The sequence below is a fragment of the Lissotriton vulgaris genome, chromosome 1_2, assembly GCF_964263255.1.
Source record: "Lissotriton vulgaris chromosome 1_2, aLisVul1.2, whole genome shotgun sequence".
NCBI lineage: Eukaryota > Metazoa > Chordata > Amphibia > Caudata > Salamandridae > Lissotriton > Lissotriton vulgaris.
In genome coordinates, this window is record NC_141686.1 from 294727746 (window position 1) to 294740229 (window position 12484).

Here is a 12484-nt window from a genome sequence, read left to right on the forward strand (position 1 = left end):
CTGGATGTAACTGCCATTCATGATACTCTGGACGCCATCCACTGAGTTAGTCTACGCTGGCGTTTAAAGATCTCACCAGGTGGTGCAAGTGCAGGGAAATGCCCTGACTCTCCAACCAGTTCCAGAGCCACAGGGCCTCTTGGCATACGACCCAGGATCCCACCCGCCATGAATGTTGCAAAACCACATGGCAGTAATGTTGTTCGTGAGAATCTGTACCTGCCTTCCTTTGACCAACAGTAGAAAGACTTCCAATACTAAATGGCTGATATCTCCAACAAGTTAGTGTCGAGTTAGGTTTACACTGGAGATAAGAGCCCTCTGATCTCAATCACTCCCAGGAGACCTCCCCAACCCAGCAGTGATGAGTGCCCCCAGCGCCCGTTCTTGGTCGGAGAGGAAGACGGATCTGCCGCTGGTTCAGTTGCGGTCGAGCAGCAACCACGGCGGATCTGTTACACTCTCCACCAAAACCAGGATGAAATTTGACAGGTTCCCTTGGTGCAGAGCCCGCAAATGACATCAGGCACGTCAATGAGCAGGATTCAGGAAGCCAATAAGCGTCAGAGCCACTGTCACGGATACACAGACCGAGGCTGAAACATAAGGATCATAGCCCGAATATCTTTACTCGTTGGTTCAGAGGAAGGCCTGATAATGCACCATATCCAGAATGGCACTGATGAATGGGGGCCTCCGGGAAGGAGTCAGGTGTGACTTTGACACATTGATAGAGAACCCAAATGATGTCACAGTCAGACTGGAGGTGGTCACTGACTGACTCTGGCGAGCCTGCCTTCAACAGACAGTTGACAGTCATCACAGTGAAGGAAGGCTAGTATTCCTGGTCTCCGAAGACATGCTGCAAACCACTGCCATCACTTTTGTGAACACCACTGGCGAGGCAAACTGAAAATTCTTGGGTCTCACCGTAAACAGCAAGAAGTGCCTGTGGGCCTGCAGGATGGGAACACGGAAAAAGGAGACCTGCTGGGCCAATGCTACCACCCAGTGTCCTGAATCCAGGGCAGAGAGAACCTGGGTCAGCGTGAGCATCATGAATATGTCCTTGCTCATGTAAAAAGGACTTGGCTCAACATCCTGTGGTTCTGGGCAAATCACGTAATCTCCAGCGGCTAACAAAAAATGAATGTGTCCTTTTGAAATGTGACTTTAACTCATGTAAAGCGCTCCAATACCTTGAGCTTCAGTTGGGCCAATATAAAACAGCAAATAAAACAATACATGGAGAGGCCGCAAGAGAGGCAAAACTGTTGGGGATGATGCCTTACAGATGCACAGGCCCAAGGAGCGCGCTGCGACTCTGTTGTCTTTGAAGTGCTCTAATGCAGAATCAGCTTTTTCACCAAACTGGTGAGACCCATCAACAGGCATATCCACAAGTGACGTCACCAGAGAAGCTGGTGGATCTCATTCAAGCACGGGTCCAGGGCACCACACTAGTACTGGATGCTCTGCCGAAGTAATCAGTAGCGTATAGTCCTGATCTGATGATATATTGCAGTGTCCTGGCCAACTTGAACAGACTGCACCAAGTTAGCACAGAATTCCTCAAAGACTGCTGGCAAGTTTCCTGTGACCATGCCTCATAATACATGAGAATGACTACCAAGCAAACAGCGACAGCTGGCTGACCCAAAGGCTAAGCTGGCTGAGGAAAACATTAGTGTCCTGAATGCCCCAATTCTTTTTGACTCTGACTGAGGGGTGGGGCGAATGAAATAAGCTGGAGTTAACTCTGCTGGTAGATGCCCGAAGCACCGCGCTCTCTAGTATAGGCGGCTATGTCCGGAAGCAGGACGAGTGCATCAGGCTACCTGCCATATCACAGGTGGGCAAGACCAAAGCTTAGCCCAGGTACCATTAGTGTGTAAGTGAGGGCTTTGTTGAATGATACCAAGGGCTCGGGTGAAGAATTGGTTTTTCTTCAATAGTACATAACCATATGTCTAAGACTTCAGTTGCACATCTGATGACCAAAGCAAAAGAGGATGTCTCTTGCATTGATGAGTCAGTGAAAGAACCCAACCCAGTGTCAAGGGAAGTGTCCAACTGAGTGGCCAAGAAGATATTGTTGTCATCATACTGTCTGGGTAATTCACCCCCTTCAGCCCCACTGTCACCGAAAGCTGGTTGATTTTGTTCAGAGTCTGATCCAAAAAGTTGTTGGACTGCCAGTGGGCGGCTCATAGGTAAAGGAACGGTTTTGTCAGAGCCAGAATGAACTGGTACCAGATGTGTCAGAACTGTTCAAGGTCATAACCTTGATTGAGAAATGTGGTTCAGAGCCGGACATGACAATAGAAACTGCGTCCTCCTCCAGCGTTAGGGCCCGAGTTGACATGGCAGGAAGCGGCGTGGATCTTGGTGGCAGATTTGAAGGCTCCTCCAGAGACCCAGCTCAACCCGAACCCAAAATGGGCTCAGGAGACAAAGATGGCACAGCAGATGGAGCCCCCAGTTGTAATACAGCTGGAGGCCTCAGTGGATCCATGGAACCAAAGGCATGCCACAGGGAGCCGAGAGCGTGCCAAAGATTTGCAATATGGCTTCTTTGAAAGGATCAATCTATTGCAACGTCGCAGACTGCCCAGAAATTTCAGGCTGCATCAGCAACGGAATCGGCTTCATGGCACAGGACCGGAAGAGAGACCGGGGAGCACATTGACGTCCTTCCAACTTCTCAGAAGAGAGTGGACGGACTAGTGTTATAATTATGTTTTTTTTTCTTTTTAGATACTCCCCTTTTCAGAGTTACATATGTGTATTGACAGGCTTTTTGGCCCTAGTTGGCAGTGATATAGACTTTAATCTTGCTCACATCTAGGATACGTATTCCTAGCTTGTGTTGGCCCTTTTAAGCTCTTTCTTCCAGACCTAGAAGAGGATAGCTGCTTAATATGATGATAGATCCCTTATTCTTGACTCTAATCTGTCTATTGCCTATTGGCTTTGACATACCTATCTATAGTAGAGGGTGGATCCTGTGGTCCTGACTTTATATTTAACATTGGTATGGTTTGTGTAGGTACTCTGACAGAGCTAAGGGTTATTTCATCCTTTCTTAGGTCTACTAGGCCCAGAGCTAGAGAGATTCCATTTTGCTTTCTGTCCTGTAGAGTTGAGAGGCTTGCAGAGGAAAGGTAAAGTTTATAGTTAAAGCTGTTGTTCACTTGGAGAGAACCGGTCTGGGCCAGCCCTTATCGGTAGGCTGTATTATTCTCTGTGTCGAAGACACCACAAAAGGCTGGCCAGCTGGGTGTGTGTCCTTGATGCGGAGTGGTGCAGAGATCTGGTGGGCGGCAGGCTGATGGCTGGAACTTTCCACGAGGAAACAGCATTCTATATTAGTGAAGTGCAGAGGCGGAGTCAGTGAGTCGAGTTGAGTTGGAGGAGCGGTGAGTTGTTGAGTTGGAGGAGCGGAGAGGAGTTGTTGAGTTAGAGTTGCAGAGAGAGAGAGAGCTGAGCTGAAGTTGCAGTGAGCTGGAACTGAAGGAAGCAGTTACTTATCAGGAGGAGTTGTGAATAGCTGGAGTCTGAAGTAATGCCTTTTAGAAGAGACTGAAGTTATATCGTGGATTAATCTGTGGGAGCAGCTGGAGTTAATTGGACATTGGCACAGAGACATTTAAACAGAGTGAACAAGCTAGTGGAGCAAACGGTTATCAGAGCGGCAGAAACCATTAGACTGAAGCTGGAAGGTGGAGACAGTTGGTGGGGGAGAGGAGTCCAGTGCACAGTGATCAGCGCAGATGTGTATCCAAGAGTGCAAGAGAGAGAGAGTCTGAGATGAGCCAAGGCACAGACGAGAGAGGAACCCAGATGACAGCTAGAACAAGACTTCACACTAATCAGGTGATATCGGTCCTGTCATATTAGTTTACTTTACACTTACATCTTAATCTTGTCTTTATTCCCTAGGCTATTGTATTGCTAATCCTTTTCCTTGCAGCGGTGTGTTCTATCTATAGTCTTTGTCAGTTACATGTGGATGTGTCCATTATAATACAGATCTGTGTATGTGTCTATATTGTATAATAAAAGATACCCCCGTTCTTAGTGAACTAGTGTGGTGTATATCTTTTGTCCCCATACAGTGGAGGTAACCTTATCTCCTAGTCAGGTATTACTGTTTGAACAGAGGTTGCCCCTGATCAGGTAAGTAATAGTGAATAATTAGGGAGATAGGAGACCTGCAACTAAGGGATAAAGTTTATACGCCATCCCATAATATTATTGTAGTAGTGAGCCCTTAGTGAATAGAGAGAGAGACTTCCCAACATAGAGAGACAGAGAGCTGAAGGTATTCATAGGAAAGTGGTCGTCATTGGTAAGTGGCGTTAATGAGAACACTGGGGAGGAGACCAGTGTGGAGGTTCGCCAGATTGTGAACCGTGTGTAAATGAGAGCACCGGGGGGATACGGTGTGTAGGTTCGCCAGATTGTGAACCGTGTTTAAATGAGAGCACTGGGACTGCAGACCCATGTGTGTAGACACGCCGGATTGTGTGTCGAGTGAGCACTGATAGTGATCAGTGTGTAATGGTAGATAATCAGAACTGCCCCAGGGTAGATTAGTCTGGACCCATGTGGTCGCGAGACTATAAGGTATAAGTGTGGTGTAGGGCATGGATATCCTTAGTAATCAGTGAGTATTCTTAGTATCCCTATAGATTTAGTGGTGTTTCTGATAATATGAGCTTGTATATTGCGAGTTCCCCATCCTCAGGTAGGTACCCAGGTGCCTGGATAGATGGTCCTGAGGAGGGAGGTGGTTAAGTTCCGACTGGGTTAGAGGGGCTCTCAGGAGCTGATCCCATCTGGTCCAAAAATCCGGTCGGTACAATATGTCGATTATTTAACAAGTGACAAATATAGAGAGCATGTTTTTTAATCTCATTCTTTGTAGCATGAAAATTTACTTTGCTTGAATATATTCACAGTATTTAATCTAAATTCAATTCTTTGTAATAAATAATTGCTTTTGATTTATGAACGAGGTTCCATGAAAGTTGATAATCTCCGATTATTATTGTCATTATTTAAAGGGCATGCCTTTGGAAAAACTAAATAAGTAAAGGGTTACAGGGAATTTTTGTTCTAAGTGTTAATTCTATAAACAAGAATGACCACGGCATGATATATCTTCTAAGAACAGAGTTTTAAGGGTGAAATGGGAACTTCATACCGAAGACTGAAACAGGCCATGCTGAATCGGTTCACCTACGTCTGCTGAAGGGTAACAGGAGGCGCATTTAGCCTTCACTTGCTGGGCTTATTAGCTGCTTGCCAAGCGGGACAAGAAGAGGACGATGACGAAGACAAGGCGATGCTATTACATTGAACATTAGCCTCATTGTTCAAAACGGCATGCACATGTGAAACTCAAAATCAGACTATTTCGATGGGGCAAACGTTAGTTTCATTAGCCAAAGAGATGAAGGTGGGATTGCAATTAATGAGATTAAGAAAGCGTTATGCATTACCAATTTGTTGCAATATTCGCTGTTCAAAATGCTCGAAACCATTGCAGCTACTATTCTGTTCATTTTTTATTATAGTTATTATTCATATTGTGTGCACTAGGCTAGAATTTTGATTTTAAAAGAAATCTTTTAAATATATGTTTTTATTTCCTATTGCTCTTGAGTATGCCTTCCTATTATGAAAGAGGGTTTGGGTTCCTCTAACCATCCCTGTGATATCTCAAAGAATTGAGAGTAAAGCATTTCACTCAGATACTGCTCAGAGGGTTGTGGGGTGCTCACAGTTCAACTAGTTTTCTGTCTCGGGTTGGCACACTGACAAATGCCTTAGTGTCAGATGTTCTAGAAAGCCTATCGTGGGCTGCGGTCTAGACGATCCAGAAAAATGATCACTCGGACCTTCCTGTGATTCAACTTCAGCTTTAAAAAAGACTGCAACAATGGCCTGTTGCGGGAATGGCCCGAGCATCCTCTACTTCGAGCAGGAATGGGACTTATGTGACTTCCTCAGGTTCTCGGCAATGTACAGCTTGGCTTCACATTCCAATTTCGCCTTCAGGTTCATAAGGGCACACTCCGTGCCTGGCCTGAACACAAACACTGGAGACACCTTATGGGGATCTTTCACAAACAAGTATTTGCAACAGTGCCTTGAAGGTTTAAACCCTGTAGTTTTAGGAGGGAATATATTCCCTTGCACACTAGAAAAGAAACATTTTGGGGAAAAAAGACTCATGACAAGATGAGAAATAAGTTAGTAGTTAGCTCCAGATCCGTGTATGAAGGTGCAGAAAGAAAGGAACTGATGCCAGATGACAGGGGTGGCGCTCATCAGGCGGCTCCGAATGTAGGTCACTACTGGAACAGAACGAGGTCAACGCGGAGATGCTCATCGCCACCAGCCGGGGTGCAGAAACTAGGTTATAAAACCCTTCTGGATGCATTCTGGGGCCTGGGTATATTCACAAGGTGAGGAATGTTCAGTTGCTGTTCTTGACATGATGAGAGCTGGCTCCCCTCTAGGAACCAATTCAGTGTCTGTCAAGATAGCTCTTTACCTACTGCAGGGGTGGGACAGCTCCACTGGTCTTCTAAAAGGATGAACATTATGTTTAAATCCTTGTGCGTTATGCATTGATCTGACTACATCGCTAACCCCAACTTCCATTCATCCAGGTTACGCATCCACCAGCCAAAGGGCAACCTATGCTTCTCTGTAAATCATCTCTTCCTGAACCCAAAGGACAGTCTACCCTGAAAAGGCAGGGAGCAACTTAAGGAACGCCCTTACAAAAACAGTCTGACAAGCCGCGGCTTAGAGACAAGCTAAAAATGTAGTTTTTAAAATATTAACCCATGCTTTAGCTATGGCATCAAGAGCCCCGCTCGGTGTGAATTGCACTGTAGCAAATATATTAAACGGACAGAAAGATCTCTAAGGGTGAATTATTTATTTACCAAGGAATTTTTAATATAGTGCAGACACCAAGGGTTCACAGAGTATTTTACATAATGCAGATTCTGCATTACAAGACCACCACAGATAGCGAATATATTGTATAAGCTACATAAATAAAAATGTAGGTACACAAGTATGTGTAAGATACAATAGCGCAGTCCAGGATGTGTATCACACCGAGTAATATTATAGAAAATACAGGACAAACAACCAAAGATAAAAAAATTATATGTTAGTTTACAACAGGTGGGTAAAATGGATGGTATAAACCAATATACAAGTATTATAGAATGGAAGAGGATGGGAATCGCACAGGGCCAGTCCTGGACCTTTCGATTGGCAGATCGATTTACAATAAGGAAATATGTATATGATTTAGCCAAAGATACTTGAAGATAGTGCCCCAAAGATAGGCAGAATGAGGAATATTATTGCACTCCTATCAAGTCCAGCCTAAGTGATGAGTAGGGACTAATATATATAGTGTCCCATTGCCCTTTAATCTGAAATTTCTCTTAAAGCCTTTATTTTAATGTTATTTTTAATACATAAAAATAAGTGTAATTTTACTGTATGTGGAATATTTTATTCAAGAATACGTAACTATATTTTAAATCAAGGTTAAACAGACTGTAACAATTTTTTTTACGTTTCAAGCTTAGAATTCATGTATACTCTTATTTTACATTAATATTTAACATGTTTTTTATTTAATAAACACTTAAAATGTTCCTATACTTCACCATAAGAGAGCTGGTGGCGATCAACGCCCTTGTGGCGTAGATCAATGCCAAGTGTATGAAATTGTAAAATACGTTATTAAATTAGGCTCCACCTCCTGGTTTCTGGGAGTGAAAAATGTAAGTCTACACTTTTGAGTGAATTCACAAGTGGAAATGGTTGTTCACCAAAAGTCACAAGTTTACTGTAAAGCGTAAGAGTAAATTTAGGCGTGTAGATTTGCTCACATGTAAGTCCACCTTTCTGAATAGGCGCCAGAGTTCTTGGCTCTACTGAAGGGTTTTATTTTGACACCGATGGTGGTGGGGAGAAAAGGGAAGTAAGGGTTCAGTCTTTCAGAGGGTGAAGGTTCAGACTTACATCACATTGTAGGATGAACTGTTTGCCGCCCCGGATCTTCAGAAGGATGCATTTCTTCTCCTTTATCTGAGTCTCATCCACGCTCTGAATCTCCTCCATGGCAAGAAGGCTCTGCTGCAGAAACAAAGCAGAAGAGGGAAAGAGGGACAGGTCAGACCGAGCCACAGTGTTTCCACTCTGGAAGCTCAGTAGCTCCCCCACATCCACCAAAAAGCAGCATGTTCACTGAAAACACAGGGACAGCAGGAGAGAAAGGGCCAAGTTAGAGAGGCAAAGTATCCTGTCCATGAAACACAGCAGCCTCACTTAAAACACAGGAACAGCAGGAGAGCAGGGGACAGGGCGAGTAGCAGGACAACCCCTGCGAGACAGGAGCATCAAGCCAGAGACTGAGGAGAGCAGGAGCAAAGAGAGTACAGATTGAACTGGACATCTCGACTCCAGACCAAACACAGGTGCAGCAGAAGAAGGGTACACGCAAGCCTAAATCCATCGAACCCCCACCCCAGAGACACAAAGTAGCATGAGAGAAGGGGACAGGTCAGACAGAGGTACAGCATCCCCAAGCCAGAGACATCTTCCTCCCTCCATAGTCACTAGAGATGCAGCAGAGCTGGAGAGAAAGGAACAGGTCCACACCCCAGAGACAACTCCCATCCATATCAAAAGAGATACATCTTCCCACTAGTGACACAGGTAAGTACGGCAAAAGAGAAGGGAAACGTTCAGAGAAAGAAGGGAGCAGTTCAGAGAAAGGTACAGCCCCCCTCACATGAGAAAGAAACAGGTCACCTAGATGCACACAGGATCAGCAGGAGAGATGGGAACATACAGCCACACTGCTGAGATGTAGCAGTCTCACTTCAGAGACAGCAGCCTCCACTCCCACAACCCCCAAGACACATTATCCTCATCACAAGACACCTGCCCAGCAGGAGAGAAGATGAAAGTCACAGCATTTTCAACCATGAGACCAAACATCCTCGTACTCCGGAGACACAGAAGGAGAAAAAAGTACATGCAACCCAGATCCTCGAGATAGTCGGAGCAGGATACAAGGGAATAGGGGATACAAAGGCATACAACATCCACCTCCTGATACACATGCACACCAGAAGATACACAACACCCTCATCGCCTTGACACGTGAGCAACTGGAGAGAAGGGGGCAAGTCAGGCAGAGATACAACACGCCTATCCCTGAGACACAGAGGCCATAAAGAAGGGAACAGTTCAGAGAAAGGGACACCCACTCCCTCCCATCACATGAGAACAGATGGGAAAGAAACGGTGAGGGAGACATAGGCGCAGCAGTAAACGTAAGGATACTTTCCAAGGAGTCATCAGCATAAGTTTCTCAGACAAAGACAATAGACACAGAGCAATAGCCCTCTCAGTCAGACTCTCATCCCTCCATACATCCCAAGGACAGTTAAACAGCAGAAGAGATGCAGACAACAAACGCAAGGGAAGGGGAGACATCAGTACACAGTGCGATTTAGAAAAGGGGGTGGTGATGAACAGAGTGTCTGAGTTAAACAGACCACTCTTACCCAGTCCAAAGATCAGGGCTTGATCCATCACCATTATTTATCTCACTGCCCCATCCCTGCTCAGAACCTGGCTATATGCAAATCAGTCTGTCCCTGGCCCAGTGCATCATGGGAACAGGGCAGACTAAACTACCAAGCCAATTCTTCACCAGAAAGGAGACAAGCTACCGGTTTCTGGCATTTCAGCCTTCTTCGGCCCGGCTTGCTTGAATCCTGATGGAGCAGTGAGAAAGAGACTCATGTCTGAGTATACCCTGCCACACCTATAGTGGCCAAGGGGGTGGTGATGAACAGAGTGTCTGAGTTAAACAGACCACTCTTACCCAGTCCAAAGATCAGGGCTTGATCCATCACCGTTATTTATCTCACTGCCCCATCCCAGCTCAGAACCTGGCTATATGCAAATCAGTCTGTCCCTGGCCCAGTGCATCATGGGAACAGGGCAGACTAAACTACCAAGCCAATTCTTCACCAGAAAGGAGACGGTGTTGGATCTAGCCCTGATCTCTTGACTGGGTGAATTGGCTTTTGTAGTTTGGTTTGCCCTGTTCCCATCATGCACTGGGACAGGAACAGACTAATTTGCATACAGCCAGGTTCTGAAACTGGGATGGTGCAGTGAGCTAAAAAAACGGTGTTGGATCTAGCCCTGATCTCTTGACTGGGTGAGAGTATTCTGTTTAATTCAGAGACTCTGTCCCTCACCACCCCTTGTTGTAAATATCAGTACACAGTGCAGCATCTCCCGTCACTCTCCCTGGTCCCCAAGATAGAAGCTGCGAAGGTTGTCTGCCCCCAGCAAAACTTGGTAGAGCTGTATTGCCTTGCACTAAGACATTTTTCTGAACAGCCCTCAGTGTATTCCTCTATTATGCCAGTCCGGTGGAGCTGCTCACGTCTTCTTGGATTTGGTGGTCAGCAGTGCTACGCTTTGATGACTGGAGAACACACAAGTGTACCGCTGATCCAGGAGGCACTCGCTTTTTTTTACCAGCTGTCGTCAGGATAGACTGCCTTCTGATCATTCCCAATTTCCTGTATTGTTTTCTCCTCTGCAATGGGATCTAATGTTCATCTTGCCTAACATTAATCTACATCACATCTTGTGTACTCCAAACTAGTCGGAAAGTGTTGTTAGCTCAGATACCAGTGAAATATGGCCAGTAACAGGAAGACAGTCTCATCCAGGGTCAGAGGGCGCTCCAACATTTGAAAACCTCTGGTTTGCTCTGCCTTGGCCACCACGGCAGATCTGGAGAGAAGCCTCTGCTGGTTTGCTGATCTCCCTCCAGACTAGGAAACCCGTCAAGCTTGCAAAGCCGCCTCAATGCTTCCCGCAAGGACTGGATTGCACCTATCAACCTGATCCCAGGAAGATCTGAACCGTAGACTGCTGGTGATCGTTATTACGTACCTGCACCCTCCATGACCCACTGTGTGCCTCTAGGGTGGCCGTATTACATCTCGACCACTCGATTAAATTGGCTAGAAGAGGTCACATTGATCGTGGAACCATTTGAACCAACTTTCTAGCCCTTATGGTTTTCAAGATGCCTGTTGTAGAGAACTTGGCTTTTTTGCCGTTATCCCCCTCACATTCCCCAACCCCCTTTTTTAGGTCTTGCGCCTAGCGTTGCAGTGTGCAGCAATGCTTGCGCAGTGCAAGACATTTAGTAGGTAAAAATGGGGTTTCAGAAGCTGACCTAGGAATGGCACACGCATAAGCATGTGCTTTTCCTTTTGTGACAAGCTATTGGGCTTTGCATGCATGTTTTTAAAAAGAGAGCATGCAATAGGCCAAAGGCGGGCGCATTGCTCCGCCCACGGCCTATTGGTGTCTATTTCGCGCACCGGCCGTCATGTGGTTTCAATTATCGTGCCCAGAAACGGGCATGATAACTGAAACCACATGTCAGTCTCGATGTGTCGTGTGTGCGCACCACCAGCGGGCTTCTTGTTCTTTGTTATTTTGAGTGGGGCCGCCTCAGCCCGCTTGTTTTAATGCGCCTGGCGTTTTTATTATTTTTAGAGGGCATGTTCACTTTATTTCGGAGCGCGGTGTCCGCTTCAGGGACACCGCGCTCTTTCTTTGTAATGTTCAGATCTCGGCCGCACTTGTTTTAATGTCCCACCCCCCCCATGTTGTCCGTAGAGAGGGGGGGGGGGGGGAGTTATGCGCAGCTCCCCCCTCCTCTGGTATTAGGCATTCCCACCCCACCCTCATGGCATGGTGGAGGAGGGCAGCGGGCAGGGCAAGGCTCCTTATCCCCTGCTCTTTGCCTCGGGCATAGTGCCGTGCTCAAGATCTGATCTCGGAAGAGGCTCGAGGAGACGGACTTTGCAAGCCCAGGACTCTTGCTGGGGGTACTCATGCGGTGCGCCAGGAAGGGAAAGGCGGGCTGGGGCTAACTGGATGTGTTCAGGACAAGGGAAGGCAACCGCCGGCGGCTAAAGGATGCAGAGGGAGAGAGCTTCGTAAGGAGTACTGGGTCTCTCCTCTTATGCTAAAAGGTAGGGGCTGCTCTTCACTACTGGGGTATCTTTTTCTTGGGTCTCAAAGACGACCCCGCGTACTAAACTCACCAACTCTCTACAACGAGGTCTAGTTCCGCAGTGCTTTCGAGTTACGGAAGTCAGAGTAAAGTTCACCTTTGAATTCTACACAAAATGTGGCTCTGATCGGGGTTCCATAACACAATCAAACAAATATAACAGTAAAAATAACCCTTGGACCCCGCCCCCTAAATAAAACTACCTTTCCCTCTAGCGCTGCTTGCAATTTGCTCCTAAACGCCTCCCTATTTAGGCAGACAATGCTCCATGAAAAAGCATGAGAGCACTTTTTTCCCTCGTTCGCGCAGTGC

The 12484-nt window shown here is 46.3% G+C and overlaps 1 protein-coding gene across 1 annotated transcript in view; it reads right to left on the bottom strand.

Annotated features, from left to right (window-relative positions):
* Positions 1 to 12484, bottom strand: part of GRK2 (G protein-coupled receptor kinase 2) — a 275720-nt gene that overhangs the window by 21747 nt on the left and 241489 nt on the right. Inside the window, exon 20 of the mRNA XM_086953270.1 lies at positions 8068 to 8181. Coding sequence (XP_086809396.1) covers positions 8068 to 8181 — 114 coding nt within the window. The remainder of the gene's footprint in view (positions 1 to 8067; positions 8182 to 12484) is intronic.